This window comes from Oryctolagus cuniculus, chromosome 1 (assembly GCF_051225735.1).
Source record: "Oryctolagus cuniculus isolate XC-2025 breed Fujian yellow rabbit chromosome 1, ASM5122573v1, whole genome shotgun sequence".
Lineage (NCBI taxonomy): Eukaryota > Metazoa > Chordata > Mammalia > Lagomorpha > Leporidae > Oryctolagus > Oryctolagus cuniculus.
The window spans coordinates 62,909,111-62,933,301 of NC_142867.1; the positions used below are offsets into that span (position 1 = coordinate 62,909,111).

The 24,191-nt window shown below is 44.1% G+C and overlaps 1 protein-coding gene across 10 annotated transcripts in view; it reads right to left on the reverse strand.

Annotated features, from left to right (window-relative positions):
• STIM1 (stromal interaction molecule 1) overlaps positions 1-24,191 on the reverse strand; it is a 224,037-nt gene that overhangs the window by 63,566 nt on the left and 136,280 nt on the right. For all 10 annotated transcript variants that reach the window (XM_051822943.3, XM_051822950.3, XM_070074547.2 and 7 more), the window contains one exon: positions 2,598-2,712. In XM_051822943.3, the coding sequence (XP_051678903.1) occupies positions 2,598-2,712 (115 nt within the window). The remainder of the gene's footprint in view (positions 1-2,597; positions 2,713-24,191) is intronic.

Genomic DNA, 24,191 nt, shown 5'->3' on the forward strand with positions numbered 1-24,191 from the left:
GGAAGTATTCCAAATAGTTGTTGAGTCCAGAAATAAAGTTCTTACCAGAAAATTGCCTGGAGCTGTTTTCTAGTATTATGATTTAGTCCCTCTATTTCTGTCTTCTCTTGTTCACTTTCCCTTCCCAGCTACTTCTGTGTGAACTTTCAGAAAAGGCCAGGAATGTGCTCCCTGCCATATTTCATTCTAAGATCCTACTTATAAAATCCACTCTCAAAAACCAGACGCCTTATCCTCATGTTATTAGAGAAAAAAAAAGAAAATCAAAATTAAATGGTACTGATGGAAGGTTTTTCCTGGCAGTGCTGGCATAATTCCAAAGCTCATGTAACTGCCTCATCTCTCATCAGTAGACAGCCTGATTCCTGCAGGAACTATTAAAGAAAAATCCTCATAAAGAACTCAGCTTCTAAGATTTCTACGAAGCTCTCTCTTACAGTTTTCTCATACTTCCTCTAAATTGATAAAACAAAGAGTTAACCAGAAGCATTAGCCTGCTCATCCCAGTACCAGGATTAGAATCCAGGTTAGGGTAGACATTTGGCCTAGAGGTTAAGACACTCATATCCCATATTGGAGTGCCTGGGTTTGATTCTTGGTTAACTTCCTGCTAGTGCAGCTCCTGGGAGGCAGCAGCGATTGGGTTCCCACCTGGACTGAGTCCCCAGCTCCTGCCTCTGTCCTGGCCAGAGATAGGATAGGCATTTGTGGCATGAACCACCAGTTGGGATCTCTCTCTCTCTCCCTCTCACTATGCCTCTCAAATAAAATTTAAAAAGTATTTTTCAAAATCCAGGTGTTCCTTCTTAAAATTCAATGACCTCCATTTACATTGTATACAATACTTCTGAGGCCTGAAATTTTATAATTCTAGGTAAGAATTTAATTAGTAGTCTTCTCTACTATCAAATCAGTACTTCAATCAAGACAGCAAGTAAAACCACTGGCCTGGGGAGCAGAATGCTCACATTTAAGTCCTGGCTCTATTTAATGCATGGCAATAAATAAGTAATTTAATAAGCCAAGACTTAAAATTCCTCATCTGAAAACCAGGGACCCTAGTGGTCATTTTATGTTTAACTCATCTTAGCATCAGGAGCTACCCTAACATACCTTGAGAAAAGACTGCTTCCAATTTATTTTTAAGATTTATTTATTTGAAAGGCAGTTAAAGATAGCAAGAGGGAAAGAGAGAAAGAGTAACTGGGTTCACTCCCCAAATGACTGCAATGGTCGTGACAGGGCCAAGCAGGAGACCGGAGCCAAGAACTCCATCTGGATCTTCCACAGGAGTGGAAGGGCTCTAAGTACTTGGCCTACCTTCTGCTTTTACCCAGGCACATTAGCAGGGAGCTGGATCAGAAGCAGAGCAACCATGACTCTAACTGGCGCTCCATTAAGAAATGCCAGTGTCGCAAGTGGCAGTTTAACCCACTGCGCCACAAAACTAGTGCCTGCTTCCAATCTTGTTGGTATCAAAAGAAGTTCTTAACCACAAATATAAATGGAGAAAAGCCTAAAAATATATTTTCCTTCCCTTAAATGCCCATACAATTAGGCATAGTCTTTCACTCAGAATTCTAAAGAACATGCTTTAGGGAAAAAAACAGTAGTCATGGTTCAGCAGTTTTAAATGCAAAAAAGATCTAAAGTTTTCATTAAGTTCGCTGTGAGTCAGCAGCATGATGCAAATGCTGAATGCAAGAATATCTAATCAAACAGCAACAACAGATACATGTGAGGTCAAGAACCAAGAAATTGACAATCTTACTGTAATGACTAAGCCACACTTGGGAGTCTGTGTCCAATTCCAGGATTTAAAAAAGGCATTAACAAAAATGTTTACAGGAAGAAAATCATGATGAGAAGGAGGGTAAGATAATATTTTCTTCAAAGAACTAGGGCAATCTAACCCAGAAAAGACAAGACTCGTGAGAGAGCTCATTTGTATTTCTACCCAATCTTTGAATCATCTAAGACTCAGCAGAGCTGAGACTAAGTGGGAAGCTACAGCAGAAAGGGGCTGCCTAATGCTCGGGGCTGGAGCTGTGGCATAGTGGGTAAAGCTGCTGCCTGCAGTGCTAGCATCCCATATGGGTGCTGGTTTGAGTCCCGGCTGCTCCACTTCTGAGCCAGCTCTCTCTTGGGCCCCTGCACCTGCGTGGGAAAACCCGGAGGAATCTCCTGGCTTCGGATTGGTGCAGTGCCGGTCATTGCAACCAACTGAGGAGTGACCCAGTGAATGGAGGATCTCTCTCTCTGCCTCTCCTTCTCTCTCTGTGTAACTCTTTCAAATAAAATAAATCTTAAAAGAAAAAAAAGAACTAATGCTCTCTACTGCTGGAGATGAAGCAGCAGAAGCTAGGAGACTCAGATCCTGGAAGGAGTAGAAATTCAAACACATTATAACAAGGAACAACCCTGGGTTTGGAGAACTTTCTCCTATTCCCAGCATCGTAATGATAGCCAGGCTTATTCAGTGACTTTATACAAAATAGTTTCAATAATTTTCTCTTTATTAAGCATTTCATATTCATGTCCTTCTCTCTTCTCCGAACCTTCTGACAACTAGGATTGACAAGCAGACTGCCTATTACCTTCTGAGGACTTCCATGCCTTCCACAGGTCTTCCACGCTGATGAGCTTATCCTCACCATGGAAGGTGCTGTGTTTCACTGTTGGGTCATGGTAATTGAGGTCTTCCCTCAGGAACTGCAAGGAAAAAGCACACAAGTCACAAGAGGTAGCTGGGAGCCAGTCCATCAAGATCTCCAAACAGGTCATCAGCCTCCAGTTAACCAGACATAGCACATTCCAACTATTCAATCCACAGGTGTTATCACTCATGTATTCCTCCCATGTACTTATGTCTTAGCTGCCAAGTATACTACCTCTTCTTAGACGTTTCATTTGAAAAAACACATATGAATTAGAAATTCCTTCCTGAGGGCAGTGCTGTGGCATAGCGGGTGAAGCCGCTGCCTGCAGTACCAGCATCCCACAGGGGTGCTGGTGCAAGACCTGGCTGCTCCGCTTCCGATGTACCTCTCTGCAATGGCCTAGGAAAGCAGTGGAAGATGGCCCAAGTCCTTGGGCTCCTGCACCCACGTGGGAGACCTGGAAGAATCTCCTGGCTCCTAGCTTCATATTGGCGCAATTCCAACCAGTGTGGCCATCTGGGGAGTGAACCAGTGGATGGAAGACCTCTCCCTCTCTGCCTCTGCCTCTCTGTAACTCTGCCTTTCAAATAAATAAAGAAAATTTTAAAAAAATAAATTCATTCCTCCTTCATTTGTTAATTATGGAAAGATAATTAAAATGACAGCTGAAATTCAGTATACTAGAAGAGGGAAGGAAGAAATATCAGGAAGAAATAAGGAAGAATCAGCCTGGAACTCCACATGGGTCTTCCACATGAGTGGCAGGGGCCCAAGTACTTGGGGCATCTTCTGCTGCCTTCCCAGGCTCATTAGCAGAGAGCTGGATCAGAAGCGGAGTAGCCAGGACTCAACCTGGCATCCATATGGTTAGCCGGCATGGCAGGGAGTGACTTAACCCACTATGTCACAGCACTGGCCCCTTAGATTAGTATTCTAAACCAAGATGTTGGGCTTAGCCCAAACTTTTCTGTTGCACTACATTTTTTGTCCTTTCAGACCTGGAATTTTTTCCCCATAATATGTTTTTGGTTTTTTTTGTTGTTGTTTTTGGTTGTTGTTTTTTTTTTTGTTTTTTTTGTTTGTTTGTTTGTTTTGTTTTTTTTTGTTGTTGTTTTTGGACAGGCAGAGTGGACAGTGAGAGAAAGAGAGACAGAGAGAAAGGTCTTCCTTTTGCCGTTGGCTCACGCTCCAATGGCCACCACAGCCGGCACGCTGTGGCCGGCGCATTGCGCTGATCCAAAGCCAGAAGCCAGGTGCTTATCGTGGTCTCCCATGTGGGTGTAGGGCCCAAAGACTAGGGCCATCCTCCACTGCACTCCCAGGCCATAGCAGAGAGCTGGCCTGGAAGAGTGGCAACTAGGACAGAATCCGGCACCCCAACCAGGACTAGAACCCGGTGTGCCGGCACCGCAAGGCAGAGGATTAGCCTATTGAGCCACAGCACCGGCCCATAATGTGCTTTTATAAGAAAGAAGAAAAACAGGGTCCAGTGCCGTGGCATAACTGGTAAAGCCACTGCCTGCAATGTCAGCATCCCATATGGATGGCAGTTCTAGTCCCGGCTGCTCCTCTACCAATCCAGCTCACTGCTATGGCCTGGGAAAGCAGTGGAAGATGGCCCAAGGCCTTGGGCTCCTGCAACCACGTGAGAGACCCAGAAGAGGCTCCTGGCTCCTGGCTTTGGGTCGGCTTAACTCCAGGTGCTGTGGCCATCTGGGGAGCAAACCAGGAGATGGAAGATCTCTTTCTCTCTGGTTCTGCCCCTCTGTAACTCCGCCTTTCAAATAAATAAATAAATAAATCATAAAAAAAGAAAGAAGAAAAACAAAAGAAATCACATCTTTTAGAAACTGTTGATTAACTTCAAAGATAATCATTCAGCTTGGTCCTTAATCTTATTAATATATCCTGGACTGAACATTGATCACTGGTTTCCACAGATAGTCAAACATTAAAGAACTGCAATTCTGATCAATTTCTCAAAAGAACACATTTTAATAGGATTTTCAGGAACTGTCCTACCCATATTCTTATCCTCAGGGTCCAATAAAGCGTCTGACCCAGAGTAACATCACTAACTGTTGACTAAATAAGTAGCAAATCCCAGATCCCCTAGATACATCACAGCAATCTAAGAGGGCCAGTCTAAGGGCAGAAATGTATTCACTCACTCAACAGATATTTAATGAAGATTTCTCTGTACCAAGTAGTATACTGGGTTTTAGCAGTACAGTTAGTAGTAAACAAACAAAATAGGCAAAGTAATATATAAAGCAATGCTTTTATTGAGCCATCAATAGATATCACGTGCAGACCTCAGGAGCAAAAATACTAAAATCAGCAAGGAAGAGGATTTTCTGTCATTACCAGATAACTCTAGCAAACTATCTGATAAGAGACAGCAGCTGCTTAGGGAACCAACAAGAAACAGACTGCACTTAATAGCAAAGCCTGCTCACTGGGGCATGTGGGGAGCAGAGAAAGTAATGTGGAAAGTAATCACAAGGCAGATCTGCACAGCAGCCCACATACAGGCCCTACTGTGCCACACAGCACATGAAAGAGGAGGGTGAGAAAACAAGGCCAAATGAGGAACATGGACAGACGGAAGTCTACCTGAAGGAAGGGCCTGATGCTGAATGGAATTTAAAAAACAAAGAAGTGAGGCTGTAACAATCAGGTCTAACAGGAATATGTTATAAATCTAAGGAGTTCAGAACCTGTAGAAACAGGCCACTTATCTCCTGTGACTTTTGGGCAAGCTACTCAGCCTCCCAGAGCTTATAATGCCCTCAAGTTGAAAGCTAAGCAACCCTTTGATTTGGGTGTGATAAGGATTAAATTAAGCATATTTGCAGAAGGCATAAACTGACTTTGCATCTATTTTTATTAGCCTGCAGGACATTGTTGTTGAACCTATATTTAAAAATCAGAAACATTTTTTTAAACTTTTTTTTTATTTATTTATTTTTTGACAGGCAGAGTGGACAGTGAGAGAGAGAGACAGAGAGAAAGGTCTTCCTTTGCCGTTGGTTCACCCTACAATGGCCGCTGCGGCCGGTGTGCTGCGGCCGGCGCACCGCGCTGATCCGATGGCAGGAGCCAGGAGCCAGGTGCTTTTCCTGGTCTCCCATGGGGTGCAGGGCCCAAGCACCTGGGCCATCCTCCACTGCACTCCCTGGCCACAGCAGAGAGCTGGCCTGGAAGAGGGGCAACCGGGACAGAATCCGGCACCCCGACCGGGACTAGAATCCGGTGTGCCAGCGCCGCTAGGCGGAGGATTAGCCTAGTGAGCCGCGGCGCCGGCCCTAAAAATCAGAAACATTTTTTAAAAGTCCACTTTTACAGGTTATCATAAACCAACAAGATCTAAATACTAAGCTCAAGTGACTTTAGAATTTCACACAGGAAAGGCTTAAGGGCTACAATTTGATTGGAAAGAGAGGATAGTGGCTAAGGAACACGTCATGAGGTTTTCTGCATAGCAAACATAATTGTTTTTTGTTTTGTTTTGTTTTTTAAATTTGAGAGGCAGAGAGACACACAGAGGTCCCACATTCTACTTTACTACCCAAATGCCCACAACAGCAGAGTTTCAGCCAGGCTGAAGCTGAGAAGCAAAAACTCAAGCCAAGTCACTCGTGTAAATGACAGGGACCAACCACTTGAGCCATCATCTGCTGCCTTCTAGAGTATGCAATAGCAGAAAGCCAGAATCAGGAGAGGAACTGGGATTTGAACACAGGTACTCCCATGTGGGTATCTTAACTGGCATCTTACCACTAGGCCAAATGCCTGATTCAAGCATGTTACTTTTATATATATTACTTATTACAAATTAACTTTCAAATGCAACATTTTATGAAGATGTTTTTATTCCCAATTCACTTAAAATTTAGAAAAATACCAGTTGTCCATATCAAAGAACACAAATAATTTGGGGCAGCTAGCGGTGGAATGAGTTAGTGCTAAGGGATCTAACGAAGGCTTCAAGTCTCTACCCCTTGGCACCACTTGTGGGTTCACAGATCTACACTCAACAACCCGCCAGAGCTGGGCAGCAGCTGCCCACTTCTGAAGAACCACATATCCTCTAGTTCACCGCATCTGCCATCACTCACAAATTTATGCATACGCACTTCTACCCATATTACTAAATTATAATATTCTTGGCCACTCAGAAAGATAAAGTTTATATTTCATAATATACACAAAAGCACTCCGTAAGTTTTAAGGCATAACTCAAAAGTTAGCTGTGATTGTTATTGGAAGGAAAGTAAGATAAAGACAAGAACAAGAAAAGATTCCTGATAGAAAATGTCCTCTTCCATGCTTCCAGTTTCCATGCATACCTTAATTAGTCTTATTACATGTCTCTCTCTCTCCTGCCAAACCACATACCCCTGATAGAAACTCCCAGTTACCCAGCTAGAAATATAGCATATAAGAATGTTATACTCAACTACGTCTCTGATGTTCAATATACTTGAGGTAGACATCACCACATCTTATTCTCAACACTGACTCTATCCAACTAATAACTAACATCTGATTTGAGACAAAGTTTAAAAGGAAAAAGAGGTGGCGGGCGCCGCGGCTCACTAGGCTAATCCTCCGCCTTGCGGCGCCGGCACACCGGGTTCTAGTCCCGGTTGGGGCGCCGGATTCTGTCCCGGTTGCCCCTCTTCCAGGCCAGCTCTCTGCTGTGGCCAGGGAGTGCAGTGGAGGATGGCCCAAGTCCTTGGGCCCTGCACCCCATGGGAGACTAGGATAAGTACCTGGCTCTTGCCATCGGATCAGCGCGGTGCGCTGGTTGCAGCGCGCCGGCCGCGGCGGCCATTGAAGGGTGAACCAACGGCAAAGGAAGACCTTTCTCTCTCTCTCTCTCTCTCTCTCTCTCTCTCTCTGTCCACTCCTGCCTGTCAAAAAAATAAAAAATAAAAATAAAAAAAAGGAAAAAGAGGTAAAAACAAAACAAAAACAGATCATTCTTGGTTCCCACAACATAGGTTTACTGTTTTAGACTCAAAATAAGCACTTCCTCCACCAGAAAGAAATAACGAGGCTACCTAAAATTCTTGCCCCAGTGATCATGGGGAATGCAGCATTGGTTAGAACTGCAGCTCAATAGCTCACCAAAGAGCCAAAGCACCAGCTGTCACTAGGTATATTTAGCTGTCTGATCTCAGAAAAGCGATCTCCCAGGAGGTGATACAAAGTGTGCAACCCCATCCCAAGTGTTAAGCAGTAGTGAAGTACTATGGGTGGGAGCAGAGAAGAAAGGGAGACATCTCTTTAGAATTTCCATAACATAGCCCCAGCAATCTACTGGTGTAAAGCCAAAAGAAGAGCAGTATATCTTTGCATGCAAGGATATGGGCAGCTCTCCTGAGTCCTTCCTTAGAACCAATTCTTTCTCCCTCTCCTAGCCAACCTTGTTCCTCACTACTTACCAAGTACCCCAAACCAAAAGCACATCACCTCCACTTCCACAAGTCAAATGCTCCAGGTCTGAGAATTTTCCAAACCCTTGCTCACCTCCTAAATATCTAGCAAAGGTCCACATTTTGTCTATGACAGCTGTAAATATCATTTACATACAGTGCTAGGACACAGATGTTTCAGAGGTAAAATATCCGTCCCCAGTAAACAGTGATTTCAAAAGCTACTAGGCCGGCGCCGCGGCTCAATAGGCTAATCCTCCGCCTAGCGGTGCCGGCACACCGGGTTCTAATCCCGGTCGGGGCGCCGGATTCTGTCCCGGTTGCCCCTCTTCCAGGCCAGCCCTCTGCTGTGGCCAGGGAGTGCAGTGGAGGATGGCCCAGGTGCTTGGGCCCTGCACCCCATGGGAGACCAGGAAAAGCACCTGGCTCCTGGCTCCTGCCATCGGATCAGCGCAGTGCGCCGGCCGCAGCACGCCGGCCGCGGCGGCCATTGGAGGGTGAACCAATGGCAAAAGGAAGACCTTTCTCTCTGTCTCTCTCACTGTCCACTCTGCCTGTCAAAAAAAAAAAAAAAAAAAAAAAAAAAAGCTACTACTTGAGGGCCGGAAGAATAGTCACTTCTCACTTATGCTTATACATCTTAGTATCACTTCTACCAATTCATCTATCATATCAGACACTAGAATGATCTTTATGAAGCACAAATCTAACTATACTAACCTACCTAACTAAAAATTGCATGGTTCTCCATCACCCTGTAAGATAAATCCCCAGTTTTTTTGTCTAGCATTCAAAGCCTTTAAAATATGGTCCATACACTAATTTCCTAGTCACTTTCCTGGTTTTTCTTCCTCCCTAACAGATACCTTCCATTCCACACCAGGAATTAGGACTATGGCCTTGGGCCAAATCTACCTTGCCTCTCGTTCTTGTACATAAAGATTTATTGGAACATAGCCTAAAAAGATTTTTCAGTACACAGCCAGACCCATTCATTGATGGGCACTTCAAAAAGTTCATGGAAAACGAAATTAAAAAATAACTATATTTTGGTTCAAAAAAGTTTTGAAATCCTACACACGAGGAGTCTTCAAAAAGTTCATGGAAATGAATATTATGAAAAATTATGCATGGACTTTTTAAACTTTACATCAAAATAAGCTTATCTTTTAATTCCATTTTTTCCACAAATTTTTTAAAGTATACTCATATAGTCTATGGCTGTGTTTGTGCCACAAAGGCAGAGTTGAATAGTTATTACAGAGACTCTATGGTCAGCAAAACCTAAAATGCTACCTGGTTCTTGAAAAAGTTGCTAACCCCATTCTAGATACATCAAGTTATTTTGACTGAATAAACCGCACTCTTATATATTCCCAAGCCTTTGCACTAGGTGCTCCACTTAAAATGTTTTCTTTTACTCTCTTAAAGAGGAAGTCACTGCCTCTGTGAAGTTTTCCAGATCTCCCTCAGGTGAGTTAATTGCCCTTAAGTTATTCGTTCCCTAAATTCACAGGGTATACATCTATAACAGTCTTTATCCCATTATCTCATAATTACTTTTTAATCACTCCCTCCTACTTTCCCCCAAGCAACTTAAAAATAGTGTAAAACACAGCCTGGTATATGACTATTAAGTAACAGAATGAGTGTCTCTCACTTGAGTTTGCCCCTCAACATGTAGCAGAGCAGCTGGCATTGTGGTACAGTGGGCTAAGCCACTGCTTGTGACACTGGCAATACATATTAAAGAGCCAGGTCGAGTCCCAGCTGCTTTGTGCTTGATCCAGCTTCCTGCTAATGCACCTGGAAAAGCAGTGGATGATGGTCCAAGTATCTGTGTCCCTGCCACCCATGTGGGAGACCCAGATGGAGTTCCTGGCTCCTGGCTTTGGCCTGACCTGGCCCCAGCCATTGAGGTGAGTGCCCTGGTGGATGGAAGCTCTCTTTCTCTGTTTCTCTCCCTCTCCTCTGTCACACTGCATTTCAAATACATAAATTTTTTTAAAGTTAATGTTTAGTTTATAAAAGCTAATCAATGCATACTACATTTATCAAATAAAAAGGCCTCAAACTGACAGTTGATCTAAAACAAAGACATCCAGCTAGCAGCCAAAGGATTACACTGGCTTAGAGTCAGAGTAGAATGATGGTTGAGAGTTACATTCTAAAGCCAAATTGCCTGGGTTTGAATCCTATTTCAACTACTTACTTTCTTTTTGTTTTGTTCTTTTTTTTTTCAACGACTTACTTTCAATGGATCATGCACATCATTTGTAAAATGGAAATGACAGTAGTACAAAATTTTATAATACCCTCAAACTAAGGACTTTGTAAATGTGTTAATTAACATAAACAGCTTAGAATAGGGGCTGATGTTGTGGTGTAAAGCCACAGCTTGCAACACCAGCATCCCATATGGGCATTTGTTAATGTCCAGGCTGCTCCACTTCTGTTCCAGATTCCTGCTAATGGCCTAGAAAAGCGCAAGAGATGGCCCAAGTACTTGGGCCCTGACACCCACAAGGGAGACCCAGATGAAGTTCCTGTCTCCTGACTTTGGCCTGGCCAAGTCCTGACTACTGTTGCAGCCATCTGGGGGATGAACCAGCAGATGAATGATTTTCTCTTTCTCGCTCGCTTGCTCTCTTTCTCTCTCTCTGTAACTCTGACTTTCAAGTAAATAATCTTTGAAGAAATTTTTAAAAAGAGCCCAGTACAAAATAAATTCTCCTGTGTGCATGTGTGCATATGTATTCAATATATATGTGTGTATATACATATATTTAAAGAATTATATAAAAATATGAAGAATATTAAGTCTTGGGGCCCACTATTACAGTAATACAGGTCCCTCACATGTAACAGAGGAGGCAGAAGATGGATATTTCCTAAGTGCTTGCCATATAAAGGCAATGTAACAGGATATCAGCAAGGGAGATGAGGCACCCTAGTCTACCAACCCCCTTTTTGTTTTACTCTGATTCTTACTTTGAAAGATTTAACTCCCTCTAAAATCAAAACTTTATAATCTTATGCAACTGTCTATGAACTTTCCTCTACACATCAAGTCACTCCCTCCCATTCCCCATGATAATGAATTACTTGAAAATCTCTCAAGCTCTTCATCAACCCAAACTCTTATTCACATGCTATTCCCTAACCTCAAACACACTCTTTCTTCTCTTGATCACTCCTAGTCACCTGTTCAGTCTCAAATAACCCAGATTACATGTCAGTGACTACACATGGTTAAAAGCTAACATAGGTCCCCCTCTTCTCTGATTCTATTACTGTATTCACTTAATATACCATAATAACCTCATCTGTTTCACAGCTGTCTCTACCACTATTGGAACTTTTACAAAGCAGCATCTCACCTTTATTTTCATCCCTTTATTTCCAGCACCCAGCACAGACAAGTACAGAGAATCTCTCTGAGGTTAATGATAAAGCTTGATCCTTACCATAGAATCATCCTTGATGTCTCATGATGACATTAGGGACATGAACCTGGCCAAATCCTAGAAGCCATGTGTAAGGTTGCAGCTTGCAGGTACTAGACCAGAACAGCAAACAACTAGGATATTCTAGCATCTCCAGTCTTCAAACTATCAGGACCAAAATATCCAAACTAGCCAAGGACTACTTGCTAGGGAACTCTGTTTTATGAAAGTATGACAAAAACAGATCACTAATTAGAAAATATTTCCCCAGAGAGATGATCTTCTTAATTAGGGTCAATACCATCAAATTTACATTGAATAAATACACAGCACTGGACAGAATGCATCATAAGAAACTACACTTATAATATTGATTAATTAGAGGGGACTTCTGGCTTGACAGCATGAGAAGATTCATGGATCCAGTCTCCACTGAATCTGGTGAAAAATATTCTTCAAAATCAGCCACTTAAATTCTCTAGAAATGGCTTTGAGGGCATACAGCAAATACACAAATATATGCTAAAGAAAATGTACTAACATTTGATAAGAATAGCAGGAGACTACAGTATTTGAACCAAGACTTGCTGCCTTCCTCCCCTCTCCCAATCTAATGAGACAGAAACTCTGCTCCAGAATGGTACAGTCAAGGGCACAGGGTTCCCTCTTGCCACTAAATTTCCAGTGAGAGCATTATCCTTCCTGCCCCCAGCTACCTGTTGCTGACCCTAAACCCAGGTGAGTGCATCCAAAAGGTGGGCCTCCCTTCTTCTGCCTAATCCCCACTCATAACCCCCTCTCCTAGGACAGGTGTTTTACCTTGGATTAAGAAAGATACTGGAGCCTCAACTCCTACTACCCTGCTCAAAAGACAGGATTATACTTTAGGAGACACAAGCCAAGAAGAACTGAAGTCACTGCTACCCCTCCACTGAGTACTCACCTTTTAAAGTAGGGGTGTCATTCAGAGAGAAACATGTCATTGTCCCCACCCACAGCTCCAAACATCATGACTCAAAAGATTTTGCATAGAGAAAAAGTAGATTGCAAAAGGGAGAGCTTCAAATCTCTCCCAAAGGAAATGATTTCATTTGCAACAAAGTGTAGCGAAGTTTCCAACTAGGGGCTCTTTCAAAAACAGGGAAAGTTGCTACAAGGCATTTTGAAAAAGATTCCTAGACTAAATGGAAATACAGTAACAGAAATCCAGCCCTGCCATCTGAGGCATGGCTAAAACTGTGGATGGTATATACTGTGTGTTTTCCTATAAACACATATTTATGATAACTTTAATGCCTTTTCCATTTTAACTAAGTACTTACCCCACAATGTGGCCATAAACTTTGTAGGTTGAGGTGTACCAGCAAAACTAGCATCAATATTTTTTTCTTCTATGTAACTTCATGAATGGTTTTATTCTTTTTTTTAAAAAAAGGTTTTTTATTTTAAAAAAATTTATATATTTAAAATTTTTAAAAATTATTTTAAAAATATTTTTTATTTTAAAAAAGGTTATTTTATTTTTATCTACTTGAAAGTGCAACAGAGAGAGGAGGAGGAGGAAGAAGAAGAAGAGGAGGAGGAGGAGAAGGAAGAGGAAGGAGGAGGGAGGAGGAAGAGGGGAAGGAGGAAGGGGAGAGGAAGAGAGAGAGAGAGAGAGAGAGAGAGAGAGAAAGGGGAGAGAAAGACCGTGAGAGCTCCCATTTACTGGTTCATTTCTCAAATGTCCACAACAGCCAGGGCTGAGCCAGGCTGAAACCAGGATCACAAAACTTCATCCAGGTCTCCCACATGGTACTTCAGCCATCATCTTCAGCCTCCCAGGATGTATTAGCATGAAGCTGGATAGGACACAGAGTAACAGGGTCTTGAACCGGCACTCTGATGTGGGAGACAGACATCCTAAGCAGCAGTTTAACTTGCTATGCCACAAGGCAGCCCCAGATAGGTTCATTCTTATCACAGATCTTAGAAACTTCAGCATGTAATATTTTTCCTTTCCTTATTAAGTCAAGAACTTTTACCTTTTTCTTTTGAATGAAGTACTTTATGGCTTCTTCCTGGCACATCTGAATTGCCAGCATTAATACTCATGTCTTTGCAATTAGTAAGTAAAATAAATGTTACCTGAGCACAAGCACTGCCAATACTATAATAATCAATATAATAACCATGAAAGCTGCTAAGTGATGAGAGGATGAGTAGCATATACAGACAATATTCTGGACAAAGGAATGATTCATATCTGGGGTAGGACAGAGCACCATGGCATGAGAGTTTATCATACTACTCAGAATGAGTCACAATTTAAAACATATAAACTATTTCTGGAAATTTCCATATATTATTCTTCGATCGTGGTTGATGTAGGTTAACTAAAAGCATAAGAAGTGAAACCTTGGATAAGGGAATCTATTGTATAGACTAAATTGCAGGCTGGAGAGTTTACTGGAGAGAATTAGGAGCAGCCGGGACTTGAACTGACGCCTATATGGGATGCCAACGCTGCAGGCCAAGGCTTTAACCTGTTGCACCACAGCACCGGCCCCTTTACGTTTATTTTTAATTAATTAATTTTATTTGTTTTGAAAGGCAGAGAGAAAAAAAGAGACAAACGTACAAACAGATCTTCTCCCCTCTGGTTCACTCAAATGCCTGTAACAGTGGAGGTTGGGCCATACAAAAGCCAGAAATCCAATTCTCCAATGTGGGTAATAGGAACACAACTACCAGAGCCATCTCCTGTTGCAATCCAGGGTGTGCACATTAGCAAAAAGTTGGCATAGCCAAGACTCCTGAACACAGGCATTCTAATATGGGATGTGGATATCCCTAACAGCATCTTAACTGCAGCTCCAAATGCCTGCTCCTAGTTTACATAAGGAAAAGTTTACAAAAGCTCTCTGGCAGCTGGTAGCTGAGAACAGACTGTTGACATGGCTACCTATCAGAGGGCTACTAAGCCCTCGAGTGTCGCTCCCCGTCTTCGTGGAGGAACGACACAGGACCCTGTGCTGTTCTTTTGTCTGCTCGGCCCTCCCCGGGTTTGCTGCTGGTTCTTCCCGGGTTGGCTACCGACCCTTCCATCTCCGTGGAAGGGCGGTTCCCCCTAGCCACTTTCCCCACTTCCGCGGGGGAGCAGCACACCGCCGGCCGGCTCTCTCGGGGGCTGCACAGGTGTTCCTCAGGTGTTCCTGGTGCATGTTGTCTCTCTCCTCCTTTATAGTCCTTTTCCTCCAATCCCAACTCTGCTACCCACACGCCGAGTACACTGCTCTCCTCCAATCAGGAGCAGGTCCTGCAGCTTGTCAAGTTGGTGAGAGGCAGCTGGGTAGAAGCTGTTTCCTCCTCTCCCAGCGCCATATTGTGGGAGAGCAGATGCATAGAATAAGTCTTAATTCCAGTAACTTAGTCTAGTCCGAGTTGCTCCCAGTTGCTCCCCACAGATCCCCCTTTCTTTTTATTTTTTGGCATTGATACGCGCCTGTCTTCGGTGCCCCGCGGCACACACTCTGCTCTGCTTGCTAGAGTTGCCCACAGGTGCTTACAAGCCCTACCAATCAGGCAAACCGAATCCGGGTCCTTTCTTCGCCATGTTGTGAGGAGGTTTTTAGGCGCTGATGCGTGCCTGTGTTCAGTGCCCTGCAGCGCATGCTCTGCTCTGCTAGAACTGCCTGCAGGTGCTTACAAGCCCTATCAGGCAAACTGAATCCAAGCCTTCTCATTGCCGTATTGTGGGGAGACTTATTGGTGTCGATTCGTGCCTATCTTCGGTGACCTGCAGCTCATACTCTGGTCGAGCTGCCTGCTGGTGCTTATCACCTTACTAATCAGGCAGACCGAATCCGAGCCTTCTCATTGCAGTATTGTGGGCAGACTTATTGATGTTAATTTGTGCCTGTCTTCGGTGACCTGTGGCGCATAAGCTGCTAGCCGCCCGCAGGTGCTCACCACCTCCCTAATCAGGCAGACCGAATCCAAGCTCTCTCATTGCCATGTTGAGGGGAGGCCTTATTTTTCTCTATTTCTCTATCTCCGGGCATTCCTATCTCTCCCATTTTACTTCTATCTGCCAGCATTCCTATTTCTCTCATTTTACTTCTAAACTTCTGTTTCTCTTATCCCTGCGGCTTCCCGGTGCCCGCCCCGAGGCTGCTTCTCGGCGGCTTCCCGGCTCTGAGCCGCTTCAGCCAGCGCTTCTCTCATCTGCGCGGCTTCCCGGCTTCGCGCCCGCACCACGGCCTCGCACTAGCCCAGCGTTCCCTATCTACTTGTGCCCCGCACGCTCTCTCTGCGCACGGTGGCTTCCGCGAGTCACACAGCGTAGCTTACGTTTCCGCCACCACCGGTATTCAGTCCAAGTTCCCCGGGCTAACCTGGCGAATTCCAACCTGGCGGCCCACGTCTCTGCCTCTGGTTCCAGATTTTCTCCTTTTGCTCCCCGGGCTGACTTGAAGAATTCCAAGCTGGCTTACGTCTCCGCCTCGGCCTGCCCCCGCGGCTTCAATTTCCCTAACATTTTTCTCTACCCGGTATGTTTCCTAACTTTTCTTCCAACAATATTCCCCTCTCATTTCTCCTGGCCTCTCCCCATAGTCCGCATCCGAGTCCAAGCCTCCTCCAGGTTTCACTTTCGCTTTCAATCTCCTAGCTTCCCCGCCATAGTCCGCATCCGAGTCTATGAAAGCTTTCACTTTCGCTTTCAATCCTAACTTCTTTCCCACAGTCCATATCCGAGTCTATGCCTAGGCTTTCAATAGCTTCTTCCGGCAACTTTTCCGTCCGGCTTTCCCCTAGGCTCTTTGCTAGTCTCTCTCTCCGGTATTTTCCCACTTCTTCCCGTTTCTTCCCTCCTAGGTTCCCTATCCGAGTCACGGCACCATTATGTCGCTCCCCCTCTTCGTGGAGGAACGACACTAAACCCTGCCTAGGCTTCATATCCGAGTCACGGCACCATTATGTCGCTCCCCCTCTTCGCGGAGGAACGACACTAAACCCTGCCTAGGCTTCATATCCGAGTCACGGCACCATTATGTCGCTCCCCGTCTTCGTGGAGGAACGACACAGGACCCTGCGCTGTTCTTTTGTCTGCTCAGCCCTCCCCGGGTTTGCTGCTGGTTCTTCCCGGGTTGGCTACCGACCCTTCCATCTCCGTGGAAGGGCGGTTCCCCCTAGCCACTTTCCCCACTTCCGCGGGGGAGCAGCATACCGCCGGCCGGCTCTCTCGGGGGCTGCACAGGTGTTCCTCAGGTGTTCCTGGTGCATGTTGTCTCTCTCCTCCTTTATAGTCCTTTTCCTCCAATCCCAACTCTGCTACCCACACGCCGAGTACACTGCTCTCCTCCAATCAGGAGCAGGTCCTGCAGCTTGTCAAGTTGGTGAGAGGCAGCTGGGTAGAAGCTGTTTCCTCCTCTCCCAGCGCCATATTGTGGGAGAGCAGATGCATAGAATAAGTCTTAATTCCAGTAACTTAGTCTAGTCCGAGTTGCTCCCAGTTGCTCCCCACACTCGAGCCTGCAGAGGAGTGCTGGTAAGAAATTAGAGGGTGGGGCCGGTGCTGTGGCTCAGTGGGTTAACGCCCTGGCTGGAAGCGCCGGCATCCCATATGGTCACCATTCAAGTCACGGCTGCTCCACTTCTAATAAAGCTCTCTGCTATGGCCTGGGAAAGCAGTAGAAGATGACCCAAGTCCTTGGGCCCCTGCACCCACGTGGGTGACCAGAAAGAAGCTCCTGGCTCCTGGCTTCAGATCGGCGCAGCTCCAGCCATTGCAGCCAATTGGGGAGTGAACCAGAGGATGGAAGACCTCTCTCTCTCTCTCTGCCTCTCCTCTCTCTGTGTAAATAAATCTTAAAATAAATAAATAAATAAATTTTGAAGTTAAAAAAAAAAAGAAATTAGAGGGGCCAGCACTGTACAGGTACAGCAGGTAAAGCCACTGCCTGCAGTGCAAGCATATCATATTGATGCTAGTTTGAGACTCAGCTACTCCACTTCCAATCCAGCTCTCTGCTAATGTACCTGGAAAATCAGTAGAAGATGGCCCAAGTCCTTGGGCCCCGGCACCCACATGGGAAACCCAGAAGAAGCTTCTGGCTCCTGGCTTCAGATCGGCGCAGCCATGGCCGTTGCGGCCAATTGGGGAGTGAACTAGAGGATAGAAGACCTCTCTCTCTCTCTCTCTCTCTCTCTCTCTCTCTCTCTGTGCGTGCGTGTGTGTGTGTGTGTGTGTGTGTAACTTTGCCTTTCAGAAAGGGCCATCAAAGAAGGAGGTACCTTTCTCTGAAGGGAGGAGAGAACTTCCATTTTTATTGTGGCCTTGTCTAAATAAGGTCGGAGTTTGTGAATTCAAGAGGCTTCCACAGTCTTGGCAGCTCATGACAAGAGCCCCAGGTGATCACTGACATCATGAATAAGAGTGTCAATTGTTAAATCAACAACAGGAGTCACTGTGCACTTACTCCCCATGTAGGACCTATGTCCTTAATGAGCTATACTATGAGAATTAATGGTAAAACTAGTCTCCAAACAGTACTTTATACTTTGTGTGTCTGTGTGGGTGCAAACTTGAAATCTTTATTTAGTATAGAGTTGATCTTCTGTATATAAAGATAATTAAAAATGAATCTCAATGAAGAATGGGATGGGAGAGGGAGTAGGAAATAGGGTGGTTTGTGGGTGGGAGGATGGGAATGGGGGGAAGAACCGTTATAATCCAAAAGTTATACTTCAAAATTTATATTTATTAAATAAAAAGTTTTCTATTAAAATAAAACTGTGCCTTTCAAATAAATACATAAATCTTTTTAAAAAATGGTTAGATTTGGGATATATTTTCTGAAGGTATAACCTAAAGGATTTAACAATGGATATGGCATAGCAGAGGAATTATGGATAATTCTGAGTGAATTTTGCCTCCATTCAACTGAAACAGTGGCGGTTCCTCCCAAAGAAATGAAAATACTGTGGGATAGAACAGATATTGGCTGAAGTGATACTTAGAACTCAGTTTGCTGTCACTTCAGAGGCCTTTAAAATCCTAAAAAGGGAGCACAGGAGTAAGTAATCATGACCTTGAATTTAACAATGGTTCTTAGATATGACATCAAAAACATGTGCAGCAAAAATAAAATGGACACCCTCAAAATTTAAAGCTTTCTGAAGAATACTATAATACACTTTGTGTAGCCAACATCAATTTAAGAAACAGAACATTAACTGTGAAGTGCAAGGGAGCTCTATTTTGATTGTTTTTACCCTTCCTCTTCTTTAGAACCACTCTCCAGAATTGGGTGTTAATCTCTCCTTTACTTTTCCCTATGACTTTATCCCATAGGGATACACATTTAAAATATAATTCAGTTTCATTTTGCCTGACATTGACCTTCCTATGTTTGGACTATCCTTGTTTATTCAAAATACTTATTATATTCTGATGCATTAAGTTTTCATTTAGCAATTGCCCATAATATTCATCCACGTAGTTACAGTTTGTTTTCACTGACATTTAAGGATGTTTCATTGCCCTGGCAATGAAAACAATGGTGTAACTAAAAACAGTGTTGTAATTACCATTCTTAATATTTCTCTCCTTGTGTACCTGTGTAAGAGTTTTTCTTTGAAAAAACAAATAGGAATGAAATTACTGAGTCAAGGTATGTGCAACTTCAACTGCTCTGTTATGACTAATTATTTTCTACAATGGTTTTACAAATTGATAATCTTATAACAACATGGAAGAGTCTCTGTTATGTTGCACCCTGGTAAATTGGCATTAGAAATTCCGAGTTTTGAGGTGCACATTTGGTGTAGTGGCTAATATGCCACTTGGAATCTGTATCCCATACTGGAATGTCTGTGTTCAAATCCCAGTTCCACTCTCAATTCCAGCTTCCTACTAGTGTGCACCCTGGAAGACAACAGAGTATAGGTCAAGTAATTAAATCATTAATTTTAAATGGGTGAGTTGTATGTGAATTATATACCAATAAAGCTATTTAAAATAATTGATAGGTTAGACCAGAGGCCATGCAAACTTTTTCTGTAAATGAACAGATAGTAAATATTTTATGCTTGGTAGGCCATACAATGTTTTTCATGTCTACTCAACTCTGTTATTCTTGTCCAAAAGCAGTCATAGACAATATATAAGTGGTAGTGAATGCCAATAAAACTTTCTTTATGGGCACTGAAATCTGAATGTTACAAACTTCATGTCATGAAATTCTTCCTTAGATTCCCCCTCCCAATATTTAAAAATGTAAAAACCACTACATTTTCTTAATCTGCAGACTGTGAGAAAAACAGGAAGTGAGTCATAGTTTGCTGACCTCTGGACTAGCACCTAATCCTCCCTCCATTCTGGTTTCCTGTACTAGAGAAATCTTTCTTTCTCTCTCTCTCGCAATCCACATGAACAAGAGGCAACTTTGATTTCCATCTAGTTTTCTCCCATACTACCATGCCTATACATAGCTTTCCAAGACCCTGAGTGACTCACAAACTCAGCCAAGCACTCAAAAGCAGAAAAACTTCCTGGACTACATTTCCAAAATAGAAGACCCATTTCTTTTTAAGATTTTTTTTTTTTTTTGGACAGGAAGAATAAGAGAGAGAGAGAGACACAGACAGAGAGAGACAGAATCTTCCATTTCTGATTCACTTCCCATATAGCTTCAAAGGCCAGGGCTGAGCAGGCTGAAATCAGGAGCCAGGAACTCCATTCAGGTCTGCCACATGTGTGGCTGGGGCCCAAGTACTTGAGCCATCTTCTGCTGCTTTCCCAGGTGCGTTAGCAGGGAACTGGATTGGAAGCAAAGCTGCCAGGACTCCAGCCAGCACTCCAATATGGGATGCCAGTGCCACAAGCAGCTGCTTAACCCACTGTGCCACAACACTGGCCCCTAGAATACCCATTTCAATCAATTTGGTAAGAGTTGAGAGCTCACCGTGTTTTTTTCCTTATAAGTAACCCTTACCTTAGGGGTGGGGAAGGGGGTAGGTATGCGTGAAGAGCTTAGGGACAGAGAATATAAAAAAATAAGACAAATTCATGCCTTCCTCAAGAAGCTCTGGCTCCTAATCAACTCTAAGAAGCAGGATTATGTTTCACTGTGCAACACAAACACACACACACACAGTCAGTAAGAACAAAATCTCCTATTAGAGTAGCATCATACCATAAGAGAAAGCAGAAAGGAGGCACTAGGGATGCAGACATTAGAGGTTTCAGAAGCCTTTATTAAAAAGTATTCATTCTGGGGCCAGTGTTGTGGCACAGCGGGTTAAGTTGCTACCTGTGATGTCATCATCCCATAATGGCGCCAGCTCAAGTCTTGGCTGCTCCACTTCTGATCCAGCTCCCTGCTAATCTGCCTGGGAAAGCAGTGGAAGATGGCCCAAGTCCTTGAGCCCCTGCACCCACATGGGAGACCCAGATGAAGCTCCTGGCTCTTAGCTTTGGCCTGGCCATTGTGGCCATCCTGGGAGTGAACCAGGAGATGGAAGATCATTCTCTCTCTCTCCTTGTCTCTCCTTCTCTCTCCCTCTATTACTCTGACTTTCAAATAAATACTAAAAAAAAAAAAAAAATCATTAATTCATTTGACTGGTCCAGTATTTCCTGAGCAGCTACTATGTGGTAGGTCCTGTACTGGGATCAAAAGATGCAGATATTAACCAGATACATTGAAATCATCCAGGTAAGACAGAAATATAGAGGATGGCCTGTCCTTGAAGGCAAGAACCACTCAATGTGGAGGAAAATGCTACCTCACAATCCCAAAGAAAGGGCACAACGGCTCTCTTTTCAATTCCTCCACCCCTATCCTGCTTGAGACCTCACAGAGGTTTCCACTCAACTAATCAGGGAGCTTGCTCATCAGACAGCGATATCAGAAAACATGTGAAGTGTCCTGTAGAAAAAACAGCCTCACAGACACAGAATCCAATCCCATCTATGCCACTTACCACTCTGTCAGCTGGAGCCTGCCAAATGACACTACCTCCCTGTTACAGTGGAGAAACTCAGTTTAAGGCATAATCCATCATGGTGCCTGGATGTAGAAAATGCTTTATAAACATTTGATAATTCTGAACTCTGGCCCTTGGCAAAAGGTCTCACACTACTGATCTTTGTTTATTCTGACTAAACCACCACTCAGCCTCTGAGCCCCAGCAACCTGTAATCTTACTCTCCCTCCTCACAGTGCCCCTGGCCAGATGCAGGAGGACACAACTCTTATCCAGTCAGTGCCTACACAGCAGTGCAGGCCTACAAGGACCTATATCTGGGAGGGCCTAATGTCATGGGCACCAACAGGAAATCGGAAGCTAGATAATGTAACTATTGAAACCTGTGTGCACCTCTATGATCTACAGAGACCCCTATTCACCTCCTAAAATCCATTTCAGACATCACCTGCTCAGAGTAGTCTTTCTCCACGCTCTCACAGGGGTCAACCGTTCTGCACCTTGAGAGCATGTGGAGCCTATCTCTTGTCACAGTGGCTACCAGGATTGGACACGAGTGTCTCTCTGCCTCAGTACTATGTGAGTCCTCTGAAGGCAGGAACTTCGTCTGTCTTACTAGTCTCTGTACACTCAGCATCTGTAGAGCAGACACTAAATATATTTGGAGAAGGAGAAGGGACAAAGAACACAAGAATGAACTTCAGGAGGGCCATTTATCATCAGGTGAATAGGCGGCAGTTCTTCCTAATGTCATGAAGTACACTGAATGTGCATAGACACTTGAGTAAACACACAAACAAATGTCAACACTAGTTAAGTCTGAAGGCCAGCAGAGCCTTGGGAGCCAGCTATCAATTTCTCCTTATGAAGAGTCAGAAGCGTAATACCCGACGCTGGATTTTTCTCTCTGCTGGCTTGACCATTCCTGGCTGCTAGATGGCCCCTGCATTCTGCCTATCACTTTACAGGCCCAGATCCTGCTTGGGCAAAGAGCACCTTTGGGCTCATGATTATATTTTTGCTCTCTTTTTTTCTTCAGGTCCTATCTACAACACTGCAGGTCGAACCCGTTGCCTCTAACCTTCTCCTTAAACTTTGACCTAGTTTGTGGACTTTCTCTCAGTCCCTACTTCCTTGGCTCAGTGCGCCTCCCCTCCCCCAACACCTTGCTATACACACAGACATATTTAAAGAAAGACACACACCCGCACAAGCACAAAATGATGTATACATACAAAGAAACAAACACAAAGGCACAGATAGGCATTTGCACATACACAGAGAAGCCTTACAAGTATAATTAATCTCAGTCATCAACAGGCTTGCCATCCAGAATAGACAAAGCAGACCCAACAACAAAAAGGAGAGGAAGGAAAACAACAGCCTGCTTAGTAAGAAAGAATTCCCAGTCTGTCAAAGCATGCCACCGTCTGGATTTTCCTGGAAACATGAGGGGTACCATCTGCGGGAGCTGCTGCCTCATCCTCTATCTGGCTAAGGCAAAGGGACAGATTACAAACTATGCCTACTCCTCTGATGTGTAACTCAGCTTGTCTGGAATTGTACCCTTGCCCGAGTGCTGGCTGATAATGTATCTTCTGTTATACCAGTACATATTAGAGCGCCATACCCCAGTTCCTCTTGAAATCCCCACAGTCTCCTGTGAAATGTATCCCTTAAAATGTGCTATTGTCAGGGCCGGCATTTGGCCTAGTGGTTAAGATACCACTTGGAATGCCTGCATGCCATATCAGAGTGCCTGATTCAAGGCTTAACTCCTCTACTTATAATTCTGCTTCCTACTAATGCACACCCTTGGGAGGAGGCAGGTGTTGCTTCAATTACTTGGGTCTCTGCTACCTACATGGGAGACAAGACAGAACTCCAGGCTCCTGGCTTTGTCCTGGCCCAGCTTTGGATGTTGTAAGCATCTGCGGTATGAACCAGAAGATGGAAGGTCTGTCTGTCTCTTTCTTTCAAATAAAGTGAAAATAAATAAGATTTTTTAAGAAAATAAAACTGATTTTTTTTTTAATGTGTAATTTTCAATGCCTGCATCGTGGCACAGCAGGTTAAGCCACTGCTTGCAATACCAGCAACTCATAAGTGCACAAGGTCGAGTTCTGACTGCCCCACTTCCAATCCAGCTCCCTGGTAATGTACCAGGGAAAGAAGCAGAAGATGGCCCAAGCTGTTGGGACCTTACCACCCACAAGGGAGTCCAAACTAGAGATCCAGGCTCCTGCTTTTTCAGTCTGGCCCAGTCCTGGCCACTACAGCCATTTGGAGAGTGAACCAGTAGGTGGAAGGCATTCATATTCTCTCTCTCTCTCCTCTCTCTGTAACTCTTTTTTATTTAAATTAAAGTTTAACAATTCTTTTTTTTTTAAGATTTATTTATTTACTTGAAAGTCAGAGTTACACAGAGTCAGGAGAAGCAGATAGAGCTGGTTCACTCCCCAGTTGGCCGCAACAGCCGGAGCTGCGCCGATCCGAAGCCAGGAGCCTCTTCCGAGTCTCCCAAGTGGGTGCAGGGGCTCAAGGACTTGGGCCATACTCCATTGCTTTCCCAGGCCATAGCAGAGAGCTGGATTGGAAGTGGGGCAGCTGGGTCTCGAAGCGGCATCCATATGGGATGCCAGCGCTTCAGGCCAGGGCATTAACCCGCT